This window comes from Pseudorasbora parva, chromosome 12 (genome assembly GCF_024679245.1).
Source record: "Pseudorasbora parva isolate DD20220531a chromosome 12, ASM2467924v1, whole genome shotgun sequence".
In the NCBI taxonomy this organism is placed as follows: domain Eukaryota; kingdom Metazoa; phylum Chordata; class Actinopteri; order Cypriniformes; family Gobionidae; genus Pseudorasbora; species Pseudorasbora parva.
The window spans coordinates 2,755,728-2,782,812 of NC_090183.1; the positions used below are offsets into that span (position 1 = coordinate 2,755,728).

Genomic DNA, 27,085 nt, shown 5'->3' on the forward strand with positions numbered 1-27,085 from the left:
TAATATAAAAGGGAATGAGAGGGCAGATAAAATAGCAAAAAAATCAACTAGGACGAGCGATATTATAAATATCCCCTTCGGTAAAGGAGAAGCTAAGGCAATGATTAAAAAAGAAATGATGAAGAAATGGCAATATAGGTGGAATACTGATAATAATGGAAGGAAATATTATAGTATACAGAAATCTGTCAATGCACAGGGTGTAATCAGAAGAAACAGAAGGGAGGAGGTAGTTTTAACCAGAATGAGGTTTGACCACACGGGGTTAAATAAAACAATGTTTATGTTAGGTAAAAATCAATCAAATGAATGCTTGGAATGTAAAATTACAGAATGTGTGGAACACATAATGTTGCATTGTAGGAAATATGTAGAACAAAGGAATAGTCTAAAGCAAAAAATAAGGCAGGCAGGAAGAACATGGAACCTTGAAGGTATACTGGGAACGACAGGAGAAGGTATAGAGGACACACAGAAAACAGTTGTGGAATACCTGAAAAATATAGGGGTATATTATAGAATATGATGTTTTTTTTTTTTTTTTTTTTTTTTTTTTTTTTTTTTTTTTTTTTTTTTTTTTTTTTTTAATACCATGATATAAGGTAGTTTCATTGAATCCATGCTTCATACTCTGGTACAGTAGGTGGCGGTATGCACCTAATAATATATGGTTGCAATCCGCCATTAAATCAAAAGAAGAAGAAGAAGAAGACGTTTGGTCAACCGGTTGAGATGGAGCAAAGTTTATTCAAACGACGGGAAGATGACCTCAGATCCCGTTAAAACTCAGATCTAGAAACATTTCCCGCGACCATAAGACGGTAAGATATACGCGACACACGCGTACAGAGCAAAATATGGAAGAAAAACAGCCGTGTTTTGATACCGCGCTAGCTAGTTTGACCGGTGACTGACTGGCTGACCGTTAGACTGTGTGGCTGATGATGTTTTTGACAGCTTATTGATTAATGTACCCGAATGATAGTCTGACACGAATAAAAACGATCCGTTATCGTTTTAAAACGGCTATATAGATTTAATTGACCTGTAAACGTTCGTTTTTGTAGCTGCGACACCGTCAGTCAGAAACGCTACGTGACGTCACTTCTATAAAATGCGCTCGTTAGTATAATATGATATTTATCTGCCACGATATTTGCATGATACACAAAGATACTTCCAGGAATACAATGGAGTTGTTATACTTATAACGTTATATCATTTCTGTGGGATTTGTCAGTAACTTACATGTCTGCTGTTTTTGTAACTTAAGTGCATAAAATGTATTTTTACAAACTGTTGAGGCAAGACACCAACAAAGTAAAAATGCTAACAGATATCACTATACTTTCCCAGTTAATTATTCACATTAAATTATAAGGCATAACAAGGTTTCTGAAATGTTTTTTTTTTTAAATATGCATTGCAGATTATACATTATCTGATTAAATATGCACTCATTTGCATACATTTCTAGAATGGAAACCTGAGTATTGGATAAATCCGGGCTCATAATTCTTGTTTTGTTTTGTTGGGAATAAGGAACTCTCTTTTGATCACTTCAGAAACCAGAAAATACAATCAACAGTGAAAAAAAAATTAATAAAAAAATGTTCAACTTGTTGTAGGAATAAAATATCAAATAAATAATTTGGATGATATGTGAACCTTGGACCACAAAATAATGAGTAATTTTTTTTTTTAAATTGAGATTTATTCATCACCCGAAAGCTGATTAAATACGATTTCCATTGACATACGGTTTGTTATAATAGGACAATATTTGACCGAGATGCAACTATTTAAATATGAATCTGATGGTGGAAAAATACTGTTGTAATCTAACTCTACAAATACGCAAATGGATAATGTGTAATACAAATATTTTGTATGGAATAGCCCAAAATCTCCAGTGCATAAAAAACAATGTCTTAAAAGTGAAACCACAGAACTATTCAAATCATTTCCAGACACTTTATGAAGTGCTTAAAAATCATTATTTGTGGTTAACTAACTTCTGACAGTGTGCAGATGTGAACTTTTAATGCACTTGCAGGCATAAAGATGGTTTAGAGGAATATCAAACCTGTTATAATGAGTAATATTAATGCATGACTTTTGATGCCCTTATTGGAGTTTGACAGCCTCAGTATCCATTACCTTTCATTGTATTGGAAAGTTACAGAAAGAACATTTTTCTTTTGTGTTAAATACAGTTTAAGCCCTTTTGCATGACACCTGACTTATGAATTCAGATGGGTCAGCCAATCAACCTTGGTGTTTATCTAAAAAAAAGTAGGTAATTCTGGATTCGGATAACCCCATGAGAAGCAATTACAGTCTGAATAGGGCTAAAGAAAGTCATGCAGGTTTGGAATGATGTGTGGATGAAAAAATAATTACAGGCCTTTTGTTTTTGGGTGAAAATCTAAAGATTATGCTTGTTAAAAAGTTAAATCCAGTTTAAGATTATTAGGAGTTCATGTTATGGGGGTGGCAAGTTTGTCTTTAATCACTAACTTCTCCATTCATCTGCGTTGCAGTTAGATATTATGCGTGTCTCATATTTTTAAGAGCAAACAAAAAGCGTTCTGTTTGCATTTACATTTACATTTAATCATTTAGCAGACGCTTTTATCCAAAGCGATTTACAAAAAAGGGGAGCGCAATAGATGCAACGAAACAAACAAGGCCAACGAGCTGTAAGAGCTGTAAGAAGTCTCAGTTAATTAGCACAGTACACCATTTTTTTTTTTTTTTTTTTAGGACAAACAAACAAAAATTAATGGATAGTTAAGTGCTATTCTTTATTGGTCAGGTGCAATTGGAAGAGATGTTTTTTAAAAATGGCTACAAACTCGGCAGCACGAATTGAGATCAGCAGGTCATTCCACCAGGTGGGAACGGTCCAGGAAAATTTCCGTGAGAGTGATTTCATGCCTCTTTGTGTGCAAGTCTGAGCAAGCGAGTTTAGGTATATTGGTGCAGAGCCAGAGGTTGTTTTGTAGGCGAGAACTAGTGGCTTGAATTTGATGCCAGCAGCCATTGGCAACCAGTGCAGTCTGATGAAGAGAGGCGTAACATGCGCTCTCTTCGGCTCATTAAAGACCACTCTCGCCGCTGCATTCTGGATCAGCTGCAAGGGTTTGATAGTGCATGCTGGAAGCCCAGCCAGAAGAGCATTACAATAGTCCAGTCTGGAGAGAACAAGAGCTTGAACCAGGAGTTGTGCAGCCTGTTCTGATAGGAAGGGTCTAATCTTTCTAATGTTGTATAAAGCAAATCTGCAGGACCGGGCTGTTGCAGTAATGTGGTCAGTGAAGTTTAACTGGTCATCAATCTGTTTGATCACCACCTTATGCCTGTCACTCAGAAAATCTGGAATCTAAGGGTGTAAAAAATCAAAATATTGAGAAAAATCGCCTTTAAAGTTGTCCAAATGAAGTCCTTAGCAATGCTTATTCGTACTAATATATTTTAAATATATATATATATATATATATATATATATATATATATATATATATATATATATATATATTACAGTAGGGAATGTATTAAATCTCTTTATCTTTACTTAATATCCTAAATAATTTTTGGCATAAAATAATAATTTTCACCCAAACAGTGTAATGTTTGCTATTGCCACAAATATACCCATGAGTCTTACATAACTGGTTTTGTGCTCCAGGGTCACATTTGTATATTTACCAGTAAAATAATTCTGGTAATATTTGCTGGGATTGCTGTGTGAAAGGGGCTAATGACTGTATGTCATAAATTAAATTAAGTGTGTTAATAAATTTATATCGGTCATGGAATCAAATTTTAGCTGCATAATTTACAGCTATGGCTTAAAAATAAGGATGTAATAAAGTAATTCTTAGAGCTGATCAACAGTGATCAATATAACATGGATCAAAGTATGTTGATTTAAAATAGATATTTCTTGTGGTAAAAAATACAAGCACAAAAAGTTCCTATTATTCCCTGATAAAATCAAAATTGACTTGAATAGGTAGAATTTACTACTAGAATTTCATGTTGATATTCATAATTTCTTTTAATTTTGGTTAATCAGTAGAATAAATGTGTCAATGCCTGTGTGTTTATTATCAGTACTTTCTCTCAGTGGACAGACCGAGTCCCGGTAGTGACCTTGGAATTACATCATCTGTAATCTGCCAAGGATTAATGAGGACTTCTGTTGTGAGATTAGCTGTTACCGCAGGGCGATGTTGACACACACGCACACGCACACGCACACGCACACGCACACGCACACGCACACACACGCACACACACACACGCACAATCACTAAGTGACATCCAGCACTGATCAGGGGTCAGGTGTATATATACTAGGGATGTAAGTTCATGCAACGATACAGTTAGTCCACGGTTCAATACGGTTCGGTTTGGTTCGTTTTTTTTTTTTTGCTATTCTATTCTTAGGCGACAGGAATAGAAAAAGGTTAAGCAGAATCTTTTTTTATTGTAACACTCTTTCTTTATTTTACTTAAAAGACTTTAAGAAAAACCTTACTTAAATTTACTTAAACTTACTTAAAACTTGTACACATTCCTGGTGTATTGCATAATATAAAATAAATATATATAAAGATTTCCAGTGGCAGCTCAGAGATGTACAGTAGTATTTAAGTATGAAATTGATTGAATAAATGTAGGCTGAAATTAAAACTTGTCTTCGATATACAATATACACTGATTGACAGCTACTGTATATACTTAATTCAAGAGCAGTGAGTGATGGTTTTATTTACATAATTTTAGAGGTGAGCTCTCTCTTTAAGGACACGTGTTCACATTGACTAGGCTGTGCTGCTAAGACCTGTTTGCATCTCATATACAGACACATGTGATTTTACTTTCACTTTAGACATAACTGACGGTGTTTACATATGTTAACCTTGTGTGTATTTGACAGTATTATCGCAGTACGAATACTTAGTCCAGTAATCATGTGTTTGACAGGCGTGCGCGCTCAGTGCATGTAAAACGCGAATGAAATATTTAACCGGGTTCGGCAAGGCTTTAAAACGCGCCTAAGCACCCACTAACTTTAGTGCATATGATTGGATATTTGCTCATATTGGCACGTAGACTCAGACACACTCAAAAAGAGGCGAAATAAACGAAGAGAAATATTTAAAACGAAGAGAAATAGAAATAATTAATTAAATGCAAAACCGGAAAAAATGCAGTTCACAAGTGCTTATTGAACCGTGAATGCGGTACCGAGCGGTTCAATATTATATTGAGTATTGTGACATCCCTAATATATACAGTGCATTTGGTGACACATCAGCCAGACATCCATCTCAATTGATGTTTATGTTATAATCAGACTTAACCAAATCTATATGCTTATTTTTTTGTTTCAGATTTGAGCCACAACTAGAGCTTTTAATGGCTGCATCATGAAGGCTCAACTTCAGATAACAGGTGAGCATTACAAAAAACAACATTTAAAGTGGTCATCTCTTTTTTGTTTTTTATTGCAGGACTTCACATTTGTAATTTTATTTTGACATTTTGAGATGTTTTGTCGTTGTTTTAAGATGCCAGCTATCTGGATATTTGAATATCTTTTGAATAGATTTGTGATTTATATTTGTTATCTTTTGCTAGTTCTGTCCGCTAAGCTGCGGGACAGTAAGAAGAATTGGTTTGGGCCCAGTCCTTACGTGGAGGTGTGTGTGGACGGACAGTCCAAGAAGACAGAGAAATGCACCAACACTCACAGTCCCAAGTGGAAACAGTCTCTCACTGTGTAAGAGAGAAATATGAGCTAAAACGTGTCACTGTTACAGAGCTGATCCAGAATCAGTTTATCATCTTAAGTTCAGTTACACTTTACAATAAGCTTCTCTTTGCTAATATTACAATTAGCTAACGCGAACTTAACTGAAAGATACGTCTAAATAATCTTTAATGTTCAACATTTACAAATACAATATTAAAATCAAGAGTATGTGTTAAATGTTAGCTAAAATGAACTAACAAAATATAGTTATATTTTAATGAACTAACATTGACAATGAGTTTTAAATAATGTAACAAATGCATTGCTCATTGTCAGGTAATATTAGTCAATGCATCAACTAAGGTTAACAAATGGGATCTTATTGTAAAGTGTTACCTATTGTTCTGATCTATCTCTAAAAAAGTTAATTTTGTAGGGGTGTAACAATACACTCGTGTCATGATTCAATACTAATCGTGATACTGAACTCACAATACGATACTTATGATATTTTAAGTCTAAATACATTTTATTTGTATTTGTTTTATTATGCATTTGTTTTTTTTTTATTCACAAAACTACAATATTCAAGTGTTCTGACGTAGTGATATTTTACTATTTTTAATTTACTATTAGAATATTTTTTCATAGTTTGAATTACATTTTTATATTTTTTTGTTAGTTGTATTTTCACTTTTCATATGGTTTAGTAATTTTTCACTTACTTTTTATTATTATTATTATTTTTTTTAATATATTTCTATTTAACTTTAGATTTGTTAGATGGCATTCATTTTTATTTTAGTTTTTAGTTTAATTAAAAAAAAAAAAAAATCAGTTATTTGCCAAAGCAGCATTTCAAATATTTGAGTTTTTCATCTAATATATTAATAATTATTTATATCTTGACTGCTCGCGCACAGTGCACTTGACGTTTTATAGTTTATCTTATATATTCTTATTATTTAAGTAAAAAAAAATGCATTAAATATGGCTAGATTATTGAATGTTAGCAGTTGAATTATGGAATATAAAACTTATAAGTCAGCTTTACTGTTATTTTTAATAGTTTTAGTTAACAATAACATCACTGCTCTGTTGATCATATTCCCTACAGGATCGTCACCCCTTTCAGCAAGTTAATTTTCCGGGTTTGGAGTCACCAGACACTTAAAGCAGACATTTTGCTGGGCTTGGCCACTCTGGAGGTCAGCGAGACCTTAAAAGCCAACAATATGAAGAGTGAGTTTCCATATTCTCCACTTTGTGAATCTCATTATTCAGGGTCAGGCCTCTTGTGTGTGTGTGTGTGTGTGTGTGTGTGTGTGTGTGTGGTGTGTGTGTGTGTGTGTGTGTGCGCGCACGCGCACTTAAGAGTATGTGTTTTATTAGCTCTTTGTTATGTAGAGAGGCAGGTGAACTGATCATAGTACCAAACAAAGGGTCTTTTCAGAGACGCTCACCGCTGATGTGAATTATAGAACTGAAGATTAAGTTGAGGGTGTTTATTGGCCTGGAACAGGGCCGTGCACAGACATTTTGAGGGGCAGTGACCCAAACCAAAAAAGGGGGCACTATAAGGGGGTTGAGTCATCCTTATATATGGACTGAATATCAAACCTTTTACAATCATATTGTAAATGCAAATGTTAGGCTTTATTATGCTTTCAAAACTTTGATTCTGCACTAATTTTACCTCATTTTTCGGATATTTAAGTAGCAAATGAGAATCACTACAATTTTTGAATATATTTTAGACAGGTCTTGTTTATGATTTTTGTTCAAAGTAAATAAAGCAACATTTTTCAATAACAGAGTATGTAAAAGTATTTAACATGATAATGAACAGCCGCTGACTTTAACATTTGTTGACATGACATGGTTAAGATTCAGATGGTAAATACCATATATTAAGTTGGATGTCCATCTAAGAGATAATCATCATATTTATAATTAAAGGATGATATTAATCATATCATATAATACAAATATATTTATTTATTACTACTGTAAAACTTTATTAAATTATTATGGGATCTCATTAATTCAGTGTTTTCAGATTATTTACTTAAAAAAAATAATTCCGTATTTTAAAAATATTTTTATGTTAACATTTTAATATATACTGAACAATAATTAATTATTTTATTCATCAAAATAAACTGAAAATACTGCAAACTTTGCTAAAGAGATTTTTTTGCACAATTATAAACTTAGACATCACATTTTTCTTTTCATTGTACCCTGATACAACTCATTTATATTTATAATAGCCTTTCTTGTCTTTTTTTAATTGTGTATACGATTAATATGGTCTTAATAAAATATCATTACCACCCCCTTGTGCACGGCCCTGGCCTGGAACCAGGTTACCATTTACTTTTCTTGTGACCTGAAGTTGTTATGATATCAGTTAGTTTCATTAAATCATTTAAATCAATTAATGATTAAAATGAGCCATTTGTTAAAACAGAATATATGTATATTTTTAAAGATAATTCCTTTATTTAATAAGCTGTGGAAAAGCCTTAGTCAAAAAGTATCGGCATCAGGATGCTATTATGGGCTATTAATATGAATTTTTCAGTTCTGTCAGCAGTGTTATGTTTGTGTGTCCGTCTCAGTTTGTGAGGTCGTGCAGACGTTGCAGTTGAGTTCAGATAGAGAGCGGTCGGAGGTGGTTGGAGATCTCTCAGTGTGTCTTGATGGACTGCAAATGGATCTCGAGACTTTTGCTTCAGAGGAACAAAAGCACAGTGAGACTTTCTTTATCTTTGCTGTTTTAGATTCTTTGTAGAGCTGTGTGATTAATCGCTAAAAGATCACAATCTTGATTCAAACACTCATGCGATCGCATTCCTAAATTGCAACAATTCGCAGAATTTTGTTGCAATATTATCCTGTTTGACACTGTGAAGCTGCTTTGACACAATCGTGATTGTAAAAGCGCTATGTAAATAAAGTTGATTGATTGATTGATTGATTGATTGTGTCTATTAAGCCTTTGACAAAATCACACCAGACCATTCAAATCTTCGTTTTGCTGCCACTGATCTAAAGAGAGCAGTTGTCATGTATAGGTACGAAACTATTCACTATTCACTATTAGTCTTTTATTATTTCTGTGTTATAAACATTCATATGATCACAGAAAATGTTTATAATTCGGATATAAACACTGATGTCTATGGAAGCGATCAAAATAGAATAAATAAATTGAATCATTCATTCAAGAGATTCATTAAAAAACGCTGATTCATCCAGTAATGAAATTTGATTCAATGAGTCATTGAATCATTATTTTTTTAAAAACTCATCCAGATTAAATAAATATTTTAAATAGATTGCAGCAATTAAAATTTTATCAGAACCTCTAGAAAATTGCGTTCATCTCTGTTCGAAACAAAAAATCGTGATTTTTCAATTCACACAGATTCATGCAGCTCTTATTCTTTGCTGTTTAAAATGGAGATTTGTGTATATTGTGTAATGTTTCTCTGCAATCACAGATTCTGTTGTAAATGGAGAATCCATGCGGAACGGGGATGTAGCAGGAAGGTAAAAATCAAGATTACTCCTCTCTACTGTGCAGTTTGTGTGCAGAAAGAGCTTGTATCTTCTTTCTTCTTTGTTTGAATTCTTGATGAAACTAGTTCTCGAGGGAAATAACTTGATTGCTCACTCAGTGCTTGTCATTTTATAGATCATAATACAGGATTTATTAATACATAAAAGTAGAATATTTTTTTTTTCTTCCTAAAGGGGGTCGCACACCGGACGCGGAGCTCGGCGGCTCTCGTCGGCGCGCCACGTCTTTAAAATTCGAACACATTGTTTTCAATGAGTGTACGCACACCAGTGGCGGCATTCGGCGCCTGTCCGCGGCGACTCAGGAAGTTGTTCTAAATCCTGCCGCGCCACAGAGTGCCATTTCAAGGCTTTATATTAAAAGTATATTATCGTTAAGGTATACTGATTTCAACCTTTGCTACAAGACACATTTGTTTTACATTCTGAGTTCAACAGCTTGAATAAAGTATAAACATATTTTGGGGAAATGTATAATAAACGTAGCCTTTTAAAACCCTTTTAGAATGTGTGCGATACCCGAGACGCTGCGTGGCGCGCCGCCGAGCTCCGCGTCCGGTGTGCGACCCCCTTAAGTTTATGCTCTTTTATATTCTTATTATTTTGGTTTAAATAAGATGCATACAAATATGACCAGATTATTGATTGTTAGCATTGATTTGTGGAATATAAAACAATTGACCTAAAACAGGAGTGCTCTATCTTTTAAAATTGTTAAAAAGTTGAAAATCACATTTTACTATAAGGTTTCATTAGTTAACATGAACTAATAATGAACAATACTTCAGCATTTTTCTTAGCTATTGTTAATAACATTCACTAATACATTTTTAAAATCAAAAGTTTTATTATCTAATGCTCAGTGAACTAACATGAATGTAATTTTTTTTTTTGTTGATGTTAACAAATTTTGCGCTAACTGAATTTTTACATTTGCACCTGTTTATATTTGTTCTAGTCGAGATTCTTCCCCATCCAGTGACATCACTGATGAAGCGCCACTGCCCAATGGTCATGCAGTGGGAAGTACGGGGTCTTCCTCTCCATCGGCAGGGGCTCTAAGGCCACCCCGTCCATCTCGACCTCTGCGACCGACGCCTGCGTCGCCACATAAACCTTCCTCCACAGGTAGAGAACCTTATTTAATAGGGGTATAACCATAAATTGTTACATGTGATGCTTTAAAGGTTTCTAATTTTGTTTTGGAGTCTCCTACAATAGGTTTACATGCATTCAAGGTCAAAAACACTTTTATTTTCAAATAATATACATTGCAGCATTACGGCCGTTGAGCAGTGCATGAGCTGGACGTCAGCGTAACTACACCGTCACTGCAGCTGCAGACGCGCGAGAGTATTCACACTGAAAGTTTTTGTACAGTGTCACAGCAGCGGTTCCCACGCTAGCCTATATATGTACCTGAGTGTTACATACTAAACTAAAAAGTTTATCATATTTTCTGGCTCGTTTACTTTATTTTTTATAATCATAACCATACTTTCACCCAAACGGAATAATAAAAACAAGTTTAAATGGGTAAATCTTCTACAGATATTTTTTATTCTTCGTTTTCGTTTCTGAAATACTCTAGTTATTGTTAAAATACACTACACATGCTTCTTGTTTGCATTTTAAGCACTTCTTGTGTAAAATCATATTTATTTTGTCCCTTAAAAGTGTGCTTTCACTTTAATCGAGCGTCAGCAGCGCAACAAAAATAGGCTCGCCGCTGAAAGCCCCGCTTCACTGCTGCTCCTGCTCCCGGTGTGAATGCACTCATTGATTAACATGGGCGCCGAAAAAAATACGTGCTTCTCATGCTTGCGGTGTAAAACGGCCGTCAGCTCTTTTCTCACAGTGTCTGAAACTGAATGATAAAGGATCAAGTCTCTTTAAACCCCTCCTTTCCGAGAGCCGACTCTGCTCTGATTGGTCAGATGATGCAGTCTGTCGCGATTGGTTGACTGCTTACATCGCTTACTACACTGTTTGAGGGTGGGTCAAAGTAGACGTTGATGACAGGCAGCCAATTAAGACCAAAGGCTGGCATTATACAAATTTGTTACAAACCTACATGGATTTGTATCAGGAAGTGACACTGGTATTTCTGACTACTCGTTTTAGGCCGTTCCGATTTTTTTTTTTTGGGAGAGGCAGAAAGTAACTTCATTTATCTGCACTTTGATCTTTAAAAACTTTGCAGACCTTTTACATTCACGAACATTTACACACTACATGAAAGGTTGTATCTGGGCGTATACACCAGGGGCGAGGCTACATAAGGGCCAGGGTGGCACTGGCCCACTCAGATTGACGGCTGGCCCACCCAATCAGAACAGACAAAAAAAATAAAAAGAAAATTGGGATAGCAGAAAATAATATGCCTATGTGACAACACAAATCACTTAAACACGTACAAAAAGTTTCATTAAAAAATAGGGCTGTCAAATATGTTAATAACGCGTTACCGCAAATTCATTTTAACAGCACTACATTTATTAACGCAGCGCGCATTTTCTGTTTGATCCGTGGCGTAGTTGGAGAAAGTGAGAGCAGTCAGACGCAAAGGATGCAGCAGCAAACATTAATAGGGAAAGAAAAGGGTTGACATTAACATTACTATTCTAAACCAAAAGTGCAGTTATTGCCTACATAAGCTTCCACATAAGCTACCACATTTTTTGTTTAACCTTTTATTAGACTTCAGAAAGAAAAGTGCGTTTTTTTCACTGAGCACATTCTCTGCAGTCTGAGCGCGATGCACTGCAGCTCACTCTCGCTCATGTCTGAGGTAAATCATTAACACCATCACCCCGCTTACAGAACACGTGTTTTGTTGAACTAAATACATTACAATCGGCTAAAACGAATACTCAGGCTACTTTTCTGAACGCGCTCCCGAGTCCGTGTTCTTCACACTGTCCACGTGAATCGCGGCCCAGTTCGGCGCGCACATGCATGAATACCGGCAGTTCAATAGGGAGCGCGCGGCTCTTAAAGGGGCCGCACTATATTCCTCCTCGTGTAATATGGACCTCCTCCAGGTATGGTGTGGTTCTGGTTCGCTCACTGGTACACATTAACAATTTTTCATACGAACTGTGCCCTGCTCTGAATTAAACTGCCAGTGTAAAAACTCCCTTTATATTGTTAAAATGAGAGAAATCACTACTTACTCTTAATTTTTAAGTTTAGGCTTAAGAGACGTGAACAATTTCTTAGATAAACATCAATGACCTTTGATACGTCTAATCTTCATGCTGTATTGGTTATTATTGAATAAGTATGGTTTCACTAATAATAAATGTACATTTGCATAAAGCATGCATATTTGTCCATACTCATGTTGATTAGAGTATTAAAAACGTAATTTAAGATTTACAATTGCTAAAAATGTGCGATTAAATTGCGATTAATCGCGAGTTAACTCATGACAATCATGCAATTAATAGCGATTAAATATTTTAATCAATTGACAGCCCTATTAAAAAATAATTACTGTAGAGCGAAAACATTTTCATATAACTGCCTTATTGCAACAGCCAATCAATAAGCTTAGTAGTAATGTTTAGCCAATCCCGTATTGTTGAGGGGATGGGAAGATGAGTTTACGTCTGCTAGTGAAATAAACTTTTAACATGGGCCACGGTGCATAACACGAGACGAAATTCTCACAGGTTAAGCTGCAAATACACGTTTGATAACAGTTATACTGAGTTGCATTAGTTGACAAGAACTGGTTATTCCATTTTAAAATGAACCCAATTACTGAACACTGATGTCTTGTTACAGTGGTCATAGCAGTACAATATCTATATTTGTCGTCCTTGCAATAGGCTTTGTAGCTGCTTGTTATAAATTAATTTTGTATATATGAATTATATGAATTTGTTGGCAAAAAATAAATCATATATAGCTTATATTTACTGTCAAGTGATTTTGTCCCATATTGTTAAATTTGTGTAATTTGAGAGTAGTCATTGAGGTCCACCCTATTCCACCAAGGTCCACTCAGTTAAAAATTTCTGGCCTCGCCACTGGTATACACAATAGGGGCACTTTAAAGGTGCTCTGTGTGAATTTAAGCAGCATCTAGTGGTGAGGTTGCGAATTGCAACTGCCCACTGCTTACCCTTCCCTTTCGAAGCACAGAGAAGCTACGGTGTTCATCACAGGACAAAGATGTCGTCGTCTAAGACAGCAGACAGTAGCTAGCGCTCTGTAGAGCTGTTTGTCCGTTTAGGGCTACCGTAGAAACATGGCGGCGCAAAATGGTGACTTTACTGTAAGTGGACCTGCGGTGTGTGTAGATAGAAACGGCTCATTCTAAGGTAATAAAAACATTACAGTTCATTATGTAAGGTCTTTATACTCCACAGAAAACATAGTTATGTATATTATATTTTATTTCTGTCAATAGATCCTCATAAATTCTTCACACTGCACCTTTAAGACAAAGCTCCCTACCTAATTACTTTTTTTTCAATATTTTTTTTAGCATCTTCTCCTGGCTCTACTCCCACTCACGGCAGCAGAGCTCCTAGCCCGGAGACGTCTCGAGTGTGTGTGAACGGAGAAACGGGGAGTCAGGGGTCAAGCTCAGGTTCAGGGTCAAATCAGGTCCCCAGTGTTAGTCCAACGCCACCCATAGCTTCGCTAATCACTAACGGCCCTCTTCCTCCTGGGTACGTGATACAATTACAGTGAAAACATTAAATCAAAAACCTTTCTACTTTTTTGACTAAAACTAAAATAATTGTATTTTTTAATTTGCTAGCTAAATTAAGCTCATAGTGCCTGACAGATGTGTTCTCATGACACTCCTGCTGCATGTCAGGATGAATAAATTACTGTAAATAAAGACACTTTATAATGATAAGCCTGTATGGATTATATTAGTCTGGTGTCTAATGGATTTTCTTTTTGTTTCTTGGTGTGTATGTGTAGCTGGGAGCAGAGAATGGATCAGAACGGCCGCGTTTACTATGTGGATCACATTGAGAAAAGAACCACATGGGAAAGACCAGAACCACTCCCACCGGGGTAACCAGTGATCGATAGCGATAATTTTTTAGTTTCACAGATTCAGATTTGTTGTTCATAGATATTTAAATTGCATATTAAATACAAAAGTGTGTAAAGTAAGTTCTAATTAAGGTACCTGAACGGATGCTTTTATGTAAAGCAGAACATGTGAGGAAAAGCTCTGTGATTTTAGTCATTATACTCCTTTAGTAGAGGTCGGAGAAAAAACTGATACATCGCGATTAGAGATTGACTGATATATCGGTCGGGCGATATTTTGCATTTTTTTTATATATCGGCATTGATATATTTAGTAGCGCAGATTTAAAGTCAGGCGCGTCCGGGCAGCCCCGTGTTAATGGTGCAGTGGAACGTGCTGCTGCCTCATATCAAGGACCCCAAGCTAAAACTTCAGCAGCAGTCCTAGAGGCTTAAATTCTAATATTTCAAAGTCCTATGGCCATATATATATACTATATATTACTAGTAAACTATGAAGTGTTGCTTCACTTAGTGAAAGAAAAAAACAAATAGCAAAGAACCGTCGGGAACTGGCATAATGCTACACCTGGTTGAAGGATTGCTTATTTGCAGTTAAATGTAAGGACTGCAGTCGAAAACTAGCAGCAGCTTGCTTGCTAACATATTAGCCCCAATGTTATAAGTTCTGTTTTATTTTGTTTTATTTTTATTTGGAGAACCCTCAAGTGCTAAGCACCCTCAGTTGATACTGTTATAATATACTTGTGAAACAGATTGGGCAGATTTTGCACCGGTGAGTGATGTAGCCAATCACAGATATAGTCGTTGATCTCTTGAACACGATCACAATCTCACCGCTCAAAACGGCAGAGTTTTTATTCAGTGCTGGATTAATACAGGCTCGCGAAACTCTAGGCTATACAGTCTATAAAGTCCATTGAATAAAACTATCCTATGCAAAGTTTCGGAAGTGACATCTAAATATAACAGGATTCACTCTGCACAAGAAATATCCGTTTGAGACCCAGAATAGAGGTTTTGCCTCTGTAGAGAACATATGTTAGTGAATTTCTCTGACAACATACACAGTTTTAAGTCTGTATATTCTTATGAAATATGAGATTCTTATGAAAATATTCCTTTTTATTACTCCCATTATTACACTTCTTTTTACGTTACATATTGTCCCAAAAACACATTACTATGCAAATTAGATATAGTGTATAAATGCATTACATAGAATGGGAATGGCATTTATTGCCATGTTTATCATTAATTATTCTGGCGTGCAGTGCACAAAATTAAGATTCGAGAGATGGTTCAAGACAGTGTTCAATAAATGATGATGTTAAGTTTATAAATGTTGTGCATACACTTTAGTGTGACATTTTAGCATGCAAATGAAGGGGAAAACTTCAAGATATCAGCCATAAACATCGGCTGCACATATCGGCAATCGACTGACCCTGACCTCTAAAAATCATCTGCTAAATTTAATGGACATCGGCTATAGAAAAACCCACATCGGTTGATCTCTAATCGCGACTCTCGCTTCAATGATTCTAGATTGTTTTATGAGAATCTCAGAATCGATTCTGAGCTTAGTTGTGCGATGATGCTGCGATTGTTTTAGAAATAATAGCTGTTATGAGCAATCATCATCTAAATTATCACTGTACATTTTTTTTATTAGGGCCTGAGCACTGATGGCGAGAGAACCCTCTGGGAATTGCTCTGTTTATAATTTTTATTTTATTACAAAATGTATTAAAACTGACCAAGGTCAAATGTGCAAATGCCCTTAATGAGCAGTTGAATTTTTGTGTGTTTGTGTGGTAGTTGGGAGCGTCGCTTAGACCCGATGGGCCGTGTGTACTATGTGGATCATATAATCAGAACCACCACATGGCAAAGACCTACACTAGAGTCGGTCCGAAACTATGAAGAGTGGCAGAACCAGCGCAGTCAGCTGCAGGGAGCCATGCACCGCTTCAACCAGAGATTCATCTACGGGGTGAGTAAATGTCAAAGATATAACAGTCCACTCTTTTCAAGAGATTTTAAATGAAAGGATCTCAGGATTTCCCCTATGTATGACCTGAGCTGAGGGCATTTAATCTGTCCTTATTCCTTCTGTCTGCTCATCTCTTCAGCAGCAGGAACAGCTTGTGCCTACAGCTAATAAAGAGTTTGACCCTCTTGGTCCTCTGCCGCCGGGATGGGGTGAGTCACAGCTCTTTCATTTTTATATAATGCAGAAAGAGGAAATCACATTTTACCCTCATAATAGAGTGGCTCACACAGTTTTTTCTGTGTGTCACCTTAGACTTTCTGTTTGTGTGTTGTATGGTTTACAGAAAAACGGACAGACAGTAATAGGAGGATGTATTTTGTTCACCATCCTACGAGATCCACGCAATGGGAGGATCCTCGCACACAAGGGTGGGAAACCAACCACAGCCAGTGTTATTTTAGTGTTACTTTTTTAATTTTTTATTCATGTTTTGGATTAGCTTTTATTTTTATATTTTTCGTTTTTAACATGGTTGGGAATTTTACGTTCTGGTTCCGCCCAACAGACTCAAGGTTCCTTTAAAATGATTAAACAACTAATTAAAAATAGTTTGTAAGGAAAAATGCACAATACTAGGTTTGGGTATCTTTATAATTTTTAGCGATTCCTAATTTTCGATTCCAAAATGGTAAAAAAAAAAAAATATCATTCACATTTAGTCTTATTACAAAACTTTTAATTGTAGCTGAATACCATGAACTTTTGACTATGGTTTAAAAAAGCAAAAACAGCTAGCCTAACTAATATACATTTTAGGGCTGGTCAGAATATAATTTTTTTGAGCTTCGAAGCTTCGGTAGGAATCCGCTGGACATATTCTTCTATCTAATAAAGGCAGAAATCTGGAGAAGCGGTGTGTCTCATGCGGGGAGGGCTTATATGCTCAGAGAAGAAACACTGCACTAGTGATACAAAACACACAGGTCTGCTACATCTCAGTAACAAGCTCCTATATTTCGCAGTCGATTCATTTACATTGATAATAACGGGTAATAGACTTGCTCCGATAGTCAGTGTTACTATTGTTCAGGCATAACACTGGTTACATCGTTTGCCCACTGCGGCACCGACCCCACCGTCATTTTTTTAATATATTATAGTAGTAAAAATTATTTTGTTCATTTAGAGAACAGATTAGCCACAATCGCAGCACATCAGCTGCCGGAGTCAGATTGTGATTCTGATTGTGGGAGGATTGATTTCAACAACGCAAAATGAAAAAGCTCCTATTTAAAGGGATCCTTCACCGCTTTTTCATATTAAACTATGTTATTCCCTTAACTTAAACGAGTTGATACACACCTCTCTCGTCTCAGTGCGTGCTCTTAATTTCTCTGACGCGCGGTGACGATCTGATAGCATTTAGCTTAGCCCACTAAGCCCAGTTAATTCACTATGGTAGCAAACAGAGATCAAGTTAGAAGTACCAAACACCTCCACGTTTTCACTATTTAAATACAGTTACACGAATAGTTGAACGATCAAGTATGGTGACATAAAATAAAACGTGGCGCTTTTCTAAGCGGATTTGGTTGAAGGAGAACTATAATGTATGGGAGAATAGCACTTCTGAGAGTACTTCGACTCAAAGTCCCGGCTGAAAAATCCTCCCGCCTCACTCTTTCATTTCTGTCGATAGGCGGGAGGGGGAGATGTAAGGGAGGATTTTTCAGCCGGGACTTTTTACTGCGTCAAAGTACTCTCAGAAGTGCTATTCCTCCATACATTATAGTTCTCCTTTTTAACCCGCTTAGAAAAGTGCCACGTTTTATTTAATGTCATCAAACTTGATCGCTCAACTATTGGTGTAACTGTATTTAAATAGTGAAAACGTGGAGGTGTTTGGTCGCTTCTAACTTGATCTCTGTTTGGTACCATAGTGAATGAACTGGGCTTAGTGGGCTAAGCTAAATGCTATCAGATCGTCACCGTGCGTCAGAGAGATTAAGTGCACACACTCAGATGAGAGAGGTATGTGTCAACTCGTCTTAGTTAAGGGAATAACAGTTTAATATGAAAAAGTGGTGGAGTATCCCTTTAAGTGAGTTTGTCATCATTATTTTGTTGCTGTGTTTCTCATTAAGAATAAAAGGCTAATGAACCCACAATTGTAGTAACCCGCCGCTAATTCTAAACCGAAACTAATAGCGCATGGCTGCACAGGCATTCATTCACGGCTGCACATTGCACAATGTGACGTAAGGTAAGGTAATAAGGTTTTCACTGTCACATCCTTAACGGGTAAAAAGGCTAGTACATTTTGATTCTATTCTATTTTCCACAATGTCAAACCAATGCATCTTAACCCAAAATGCAAGCTCAGGCATGTACGTCTTCCATATAAGCTCATGCAGTTGTGCGCTCTAGACAGAGAATACTCCTTTACACGGAACGCAAAGAAGAAGCAAATATATTTATTAAGTATAACAAGGTTGGGTTCCTATTAAACTGTCCATCCTTTTAAAAATGGCTAAGATATATGATAATTGTAAAAAATAAAGAGTATTTTGCCAGATTTCATAGTGTAAACATATGCGAGGGGGATGCTGTGTTTGGAACCGGTTGTAAAACAAAACCGGTTTTCCAAACCTATCCGTAATTTTTAATTCAGTTTTTAAAATATTTTAAATTGCTATTTTGTTTTCATTTATTTTTATTTCAGATTTTGTTTGCTAATTTTATTTTATTCTTAAAAATCCATTATCTCGTAATTCTATTACAAAGCAATATTTCTCATTTTCATTCAGTTTAAGTTTTTCATCTAACCTTTGTTTTGTTTGAGTTTTTTTTAAAACTTTTTTTAAAATATATTTTTATTTATTTATTTTAGTAGACAGCAATAACCCTGAACACAGCTAAATGGGCTCCCTTCTATATGATATTATTATTTTATGTAAAACAATGAGCATTATTGTTTGAATAAAATGTTCTTGTGCGTCAGGTTGTTGAATGAGAAGCCTTTGCCGGAGGGTTGGGAGATGAGGTTTACGGTGGACGGGATTCCCTATTTCGTCGATCACAACAGGAAAACGACGACATATATCGACCCTCGTACAGGAAAATCTTCCCTGTGAGCCCTTTTAATAGCTTAATATATGAAGTCTTTTGTGAAATTCTCTGTCACAGTGTTGCAGATGTTCATAAATTAAAGCACAGACAGTTTTTCCTGTCTTAGGTTACAAATATATTCACTTCAAAATAGAAATGTCACATAAGCCAAATGCAGTTTAATGCGATGTTAAATAGTGTTTCATGTTGTTTGTTGATGTATTTTTATCCAGGTTTTGGTGTAGTAGTTTTACAGTCTGTTTCTGTCTTTGTGAACCTGTAGTGAGAACGGCCCTCAGATCACATACGTACGAGACTTTAAAGCCAAAGTGCACTATTTCCGCTTCTGGTGTCAGGTAAGACCTCACACCTGAGTGACTTCAGTTACTAACTCTCCGTGTTTGTTTTGTTTGACACTCTAAATCTTCAGAAAATTATTAGGCTTTTGTTAAAACCCTTCTATTGTTCTTTTATTAGGGTTGTAAATGTTTAATTTCAGTCAGTTTACCTTTTTTATGCTTTTAATCAGCAAAACACACCATAATGATTGAACACAACAGAATAATGAAGTCATTTTAAGGATTGGTTCAGTAGCAGAAAATGCAATAACTACAGTGATGTGATGCATTATATATAAATGTATTTTATTTATATAATTAATATTCTTTATATAGCAAACAAAAAGGTATTTGCACATGTAATTGATTTAAATAGTTTTTAATACCATAGCAACTAGCAATGCCTCAGCACATCAAGATCCACGTCAGTCGCAAAACACTGTTTGAGGACTCGTTTCAACAGGTGAATGACATTTTTTTGTACATATTTGACAAATTAATTCTGGTATTCTTGTGTAATCATGTGGCATCTAGAAGTTCAATATTTTAAATTGATCTGTTTAGATTATGAGTTGCCATCCGCAAGATATGAGGCGGAGATTGTGGATTATATTCCCAGGGGAGGAGGGTCTTGACTATGGAGGCGTGGCCAGGTATATTACATAATTTACAGAAAGTGATGACTTTAGTTGATACATGTGTACACTACACGCACAATAATGTTGTGTATTTCTGTTATAGGGAATGGTTCTTCCTGCTCTCTCACGAAGTCTTGAACCCCATGTACTGTCTGTTCGAATATGCTGGCAAAGACAACTACTGCCTGCAGATTAACCCCGCCTCCTCCATCAACCCTGACCACCTCAAGTACTTCAAGTTCATTGGCCGGTTCATTGCAATGGTATGACGCTCGAGTCATGTTGATGACCAACTAACTAATGCCTGCACTGGACAGTAGAGCCAATGAAGGATCATAGTTTGAAATTGCAATTAAAATGTCTGATTATTTATTCGTGTGTTTTCTCTCTCACTCATAGGCTCTCTTTCATGGGAAGTTCATCGACACAGGCTTCTCTTTGCCCTTTTATAAGCGCATCCTGAATAAACCCCTGGCTCTGAAAGACCTGGAGTCTATCGACCCGGAGTTCTATAACTCGCTCATCTGGATCAAGTGAGTGAGGATGAGTTGAATGAGATACAGAGAAAATAAGAAACATGAGGGCTTGGGGATTAAAACTGATAATAAAAGATGGTCATAATTATTAGCAATCCCACAGTTGGCCCTAACTATGAATTTTTGTGTGCTATTTTTGGAAATCTATAAATATATTTAAAAAGCTAATGTTTTTCTTAAAATAATTTAATAAAAATAAAAGTAATAAAATAATGATTTATTATATTATAATAAATTATATACAATATACTACTATATATTATATAAATAATCATGTAATGTATCTATATTAAATATGATATACCATATTTTTTTATCAAAATGTACGAAAAAACATCCTCTAGAACTGTAAAATAAAAATCTATTAAAATTCAAACTATTGATTATTTGTCACTTACTACGAAACAAAAACTGTTATTTTTGATAGAGTAAATTTGGTGTGCAATTTGAAGAATGATGATGTTTTTCTCTAGGGATAATAATATAGAGGAATGTGGCTTGGAGATGTTTTTCTCGGTGGATAAGGAGATTCTGGGAGAGGTCACCACTCATGAACTCAAACCTGATGGAGGAAACATTCAGGTGACCGAGGAAAATAAAGAGGAGTATATCAGGTAGGAAATCTCATGCATAGTGCACAGATGAGTTTCAGACAATGTGAATGTAAAAAAAAAAATATATATATATATATATGTACCGATCAGGCGTTATGACCAGTGACAGGTGAAGTGAATAACACTGATTATCTCTTCATCACGGCACCTGTTAGGGGGTGGGTTATATTAGTCAGCAAGTGAACATTTTGTCCTCAAAGTTGAGCGTGTTTGACAAAGGCCAAATTGTGACGGCTAGATGACTGGGTCAGAGCATCTCCAAAACTGCAGCTCTTGTGGGCTGTTCCCGGTCTGCAGTGGTCAGTATCTATCAAAAGTGCTCCAAGGAAGGAACAGTGGAGAACCGGCCACAGGGTCATGGGCGGCCAAGGCTCATTGAGCGAAGGCTGGCCCGTGTGGTCCGATCAAACAGACGAGCTACTGGAGCTCAAACTGCTCCAGAAGTTAATGCTGCTTCTGATAGAAAGGTGTCAGAATACACAGAGCATCTCAGTTTGTTGAGTATGGGGCGGCATAGCCGCTGACCAGTCAGGGTGACCTCTGACCCCTGACCCCACCGAAAGCACCAACAGTGGCATGTGAGCATCAGAACTGGACCACAGAGCAATGGAAGAAGGTGGCCAGGTCTGATGAATCATGCTTTCTTTTACATCACGTGGATGGCCGGGTGTGTGTGTGTGGCTTATCTGGAGAACACATGGCCCCAGGATGCACTATGGGAAGAAGGCGAGCCGGCGGAGGCAGTGTGATGCTTTGGGCAATGTTCTGCTGGGAAACCTTGGGTCCTGCCATCCATGTGGATGTTACTTTAACACAGACCACCTACCTAAGCATTGCTGAGACCATGTACACCATTTCATGAAAACGGTATTCCCTGGTGACTGTGGCTCGTCCAGCAGGATAATGCTCCTGACACAAAGCACAAATGGTTTGGGAATGGAGACGGAAATGTTTTTTGAGGAGCGCAACAACGAGTTTGAGGCATTGACTTGACCTCCAAATTCCCCAGATCTCAATCCAGTAGAGCATCTGTGGGATGTGCTGAACAAACAAGTCCGATCCATGGAGGCTCTGCCTCGCAACTGAAAGGACTTAAAGAATCTGCTGCTAACATCTTGATGCTAGATACCACAGCACACCTTCAGGGGTCTAGTGGAGTACATGCCTCAATCCTATATATTTATATTCTGGGAAAATTAACTGGAGTATTAATGTAGTATTGATTAATTGTCCCTCTACAGAATGTTTTGAAAATAATTATGAATGGTATCAAAATAAATACAGTTTCAGATTGCATAATTTTGTAAATAATCTTTTTGACGATTTATTTAAAGTTATTTGCCCTAATATTAGTGAATGATTGTGAAACATGTGGCAGGCTGGTTGCTGAATGGAGGCTGTCCAGAGGAGTTGAGGAACAGACTCAGGCGTTCCTCGAGGGCTTTAATGAGGTCTTGCCACAGCAGTACCTGCAGTACTTTGATGCCAAGGAACTGGAGGTACAAACTACAATTCACAATGATCAAAGGCTTATTTTGTGAATCTTAGGAATTTGAATTAGGAATTTGAGTTTTTTTTTTAATTTTTATTGGAGGGTTTCTGTAGCCATAGCTAAGTATAAAACCCTTGTCTACATGTGGTCATATGTATCTCTGACCTCCAAATGTCACTAGAAAGATGCATTTGAATGTTTCTTAGTATCAGGTGTAAATAAGACCACAGCTTCTTGACATTTAGTGTCTTGCATATTCTGAACCTGTAATTGTGATGTAGGTGATGCTGTGTGGGATGCAGGAGATTGATCTGGGTGACTGGCAGAGGAACACCATCTACAGACACTACGCTCGCAGCAGCAAACAGATCGTCTGGTTCTGGCAGGTTAGGCTTAATCTCGCACTTTAACACTTCATCATCAGACCACTGATTTAAGAAACCTAAAATATCGTAAATGTGGATATACTGCAATATTGGTTTCTGTTGTCGGTCTGCGTTTAGTTTGTGAAGGAGATCGACAATGAGAAGCGTATGCGACTGCTGCAGTTTGTAACCGGCACATGCCGACTTCCTGTCGGGGGATTCGCTGATCTTATGGGTAAGCGTCATGTCAAACCATTGATGATATATTAGTATACAAGTTATTTTTGTGTTCTGATTAAGGTTATTATATTCTGAAATCGAGTATTGGTAGTAAATTATAAAATGTGAGATATATTAATTTGATCGTTTGTGTAGTCTGAATTTGAATATATAATGTAATATCATCGGTTGACATTTATTTGTGATTGTTTAGACCTGGGTTTTTGAGAAAACTGCAGGGGGTTTGTGATGGAAATGCCTGAACATGTTGGTTTAAAATGCCAGTCCTATCTATTGCACTTTAAAGAATATGTTTATTGATCAGAATGTGTTTTTTTTCTGTAGGGAGCAATGGGCCGCAGAAGTTTTGTATTGAGAAAGTGGGAAAGGAAAACTGGCTGCCGAGGAGCCACACATGGTAAGATCAGAATCAAGTTTTAAATTTCTGTAATGCACAGTATGCAGGCCTGCTCTCACTAAGATGAGAAAAAGATTTTTATGCAATAAAGCAGAAACAATAGCTGCTTTTCCACTGTCGGGCCAATGCGAACCAGGGCTTTAAAGGGGTCAGGCTGGGCTAATAGCCTCAGACCTGTAGCACAGATCCCAAAAGCATCCTTCGTTTCCACCGTTGGGCCAGAAAGCACCGCTGTCCTTCACTTAAACATGCTCGTTGTTAACATGTTATCTCTCCTCTACACTGTTCATTACGGTAAATGTGCTTCTACACTGTTGAATACGGCACGGTGTGCCGGTAGGTTGGCGCATGAGCAGTGTGTGTTCAATCTGCATGCAGGTGACGGTGATGGAAGTTGTGTAAAACTTTGCCGTGCACTGAATAAAGTTGTACGAACTATAAACGTTGTGTTTATTTTGAGTAACACTCATAACACGCCCCTCTGAACAATGTCACACACATTTCACCAACAAATGGAAGTATATCAGAAAACTAATCAGAAAGAAATCACTGGAAACTAGCGAGATCGCAAGACGAACTTGGTAAAAGCGGCCGTTTGTTGGCATTTTTGTTGTTTACTTAAAGATTTAAAACCCAAGCATCAATGCTTTACCACAGTTTTAACAATTATAAGTGATACATTGATTATAATGAATTCATTTGTGTCAAGATGTAATATTAGCCCCACAGAAATAAAGTGTATTCTTCGTTATTTCAGAAAAGAAAAAGGAACATTAGCATCTGTTTCTGTTTATTTGTAGTCACAGGACAGTATGTTTACATCTAATTTAGAAAGAACGATTATTTCTGCAATTTCTCCACCAAAAATATGACCTGAGGAGCTTTATCTCTCTGTGACTATCCCAGTACAGTTATATTATACTTTCAGTCGGAAAGCTCCAGAAAAACTGCATTTGCTTTATTTAATGACAGATGCAGAGCTAAATAGGAATATCAGACAGTCCGCTATAAAGAGACGAGACGTACCAACAGATTAAAAATAATGCTTATATGATTGGTCTGGTTTCTTCGTATTTACCATGTTTACTATAGTAATGGTTAGTGCACATATTCTTTTACATTGCATATAAATAAATAAATATTTCTGCCTTATACTCCTTAAGCCTGGCCCGTTGGCCATGAGGAAGCCCCGAAAGTGACTGACCCAAGCACACGCTTTTGGCCCGATAGTGGAAACGCGGCTAATCTTTATTGTCAGATTCATTCACTTCACAACCAAGATTAAATAATTTACTATCTTCAAGCTACAAATATAGCTGATATAGAGCAGTATTTGGCCAGCTGTTTAGACTGTCCTTTTGGTAGCCCTGCCAGTCTTAGTCCACTAACGGTTTGTGCACGTCCCAGGCTGCCAAATATCAAAACCGCAAACTAACATGCATAGCCTTGGTCACTGATCTTAGCAAGGAGGGGTTGGTATTTAGTCATTTTTTCCAAAAAGGCTATGTCCATATACAAATCATAAACACAACCTACTTCAAGGACTAACAGCTCCTTTCTATCTATATCCACCAACACAACATCAGAGCTGTTGAACCAGTCTGGTATTACTCCTGAATGTTTATACATAGGCATATTTTTTGGAAAAATGTCCTGAACAGAACTGGCAAAGAGATCAACAATACGTTCATGGCGTGCTGTGTATAATCCCTTGTACTTATTACATTCATTCACAATATGAGCAACTGATTCAAGGTGATCAAAGTTATGAGAAACACACACACACAAATTGCTTTCAAATCTATGGGAAACACTGTATAGTTACTAATAATGAATGCAAACATAACTCTTAACGTGTTTATTTGATCTTTTACCCCGCCAGCTTTAACCGTCTGGATCTGCCGCCCTATAAGAGTTACGAGCAGTTAAAGGAGAAGCTGCTGTTTGCCATCGAGGAAACGGAAGGCTTCGGTCAAGAGTGATGCATGCGCACAACATCGCCTTTTTAACACGTTTCCATGACGACACACATCAGCTTTCACCGTCATATCAAAAGCTGCTGCTGCTGCTACTTCAAACCAGGAACGAGGGATAAACGGTGTTAAGTTGGAAGAAAATCTGCCGGCTTAGGCTTTCATTTCCCGTTTTCTGATTTCCGCTGCCTTAGTCAAAGAGCAATGGCCAGACATCGGCTCACTCTATGCACACTGTGATCCTCGACCTAATAATGACTGCCGCTTGTCTCTACTCCAGTGATGCACACGCAACAGACTCTGATGTTTATTTTCCTCTACGACTTGAAGTGTGAGTTTGCATGTGTCTGATCGAGCCTCTTCTGTTGTGTGTTCGTGTGAGGAGGAGGTAGTGCAAGTTACAGTTTTATCACATTATTATTGCCAGTGCAGAATTGCACCTGAACCCTTTTAACGGGATAGTTCACCCAAAAATGAGTGATGTTCATCTGCTGGCCCCAGTGCATCTGACATGTTGGTGTGTTTGTTCCTTCAGTAGAACACAAATGAAGATTTTTAACTCAGCCATCGCTGTCTGTCAGTCGTATATTGCATGTCAATGGGGACAAAATGTATGAGAGTAAAAAAAAAAAAGTGTACAGACAAATCCATATTAAACCCTGACGACACATTACTGATGTCTTAAGACACGAAACGATCGGTTTGTGTGAGATTGTGTATCGTCTACATTGACCTCACTCACCAGAAGTGATTGTGCGCTGAAGGCTGATGGACATAGCGGTGTATTAGCGGTAAAACGTGATATAAATACTGTTGGGTTTCTCACTCAAACTGAACGTTATGACATCAATGTGTCGTCATGAGCCGCAGGGTTTAATATGGATTTGTCTGTGCATGTTTTTTTTTACTCTTCTAGATTTTCTTACCATTGACATGCATTATACAAACAACGGCTGGAGCTCTTCATTTGTGTTTTACTGAAGGAACAAACACACCTACATCTCGGAT

The 27,085-nt window shown here is 36.9% G+C and overlaps 1 protein-coding gene across 2 annotated transcripts; it reads left to right on the forward strand.

The window, feature by feature from the left end:
• Nucleotides 1-710: 710 nt before the first annotated feature.
• itcha (itchy E3 ubiquitin protein ligase a) lies at nt 711-26,868 on the forward strand. Of its 2 annotated transcripts, none has more exons than XM_067458752.1 (24): nt 711-821; nt 5,406-5,466; nt 5,653-5,794; nt 6,885-7,009; nt 8,392-8,523; nt 9,277-9,325; nt 10,314-10,483; nt 13,854-14,040; nt 14,303-14,398; nt 16,202-16,376; nt 16,516-16,585; nt 16,720-16,804; nt 19,378-19,506; nt 19,768-19,840; nt 20,214-20,285; nt 20,387-20,475; nt 20,564-20,723; nt 20,860-20,993; nt 21,470-21,610; nt 22,989-23,109; nt 23,384-23,488; nt 23,606-23,702; nt 24,032-24,104; nt 25,987-26,868. In XM_067458752.1, exons 2-24 carry the CDS (start codon nt 5,442-5,444, stop codon nt 26,084-26,086), a joined length of 2,550 nt encoding a protein of 849 aa, XP_067314853.1. In that variant the 5' UTR covers nt 711-821; nt 5,406-5,441; the 3' UTR covers nt 26,087-26,868. The 2 variants fall into 2 exon arrangements, with proteins under 2 accessions (XP_067314853.1, XP_067314855.1); XM_067458754.1 differs by having other exon boundaries at nt 16,519-16,585.
• Nucleotides 26,869-27,085: the final 217 nt, after the last annotated feature.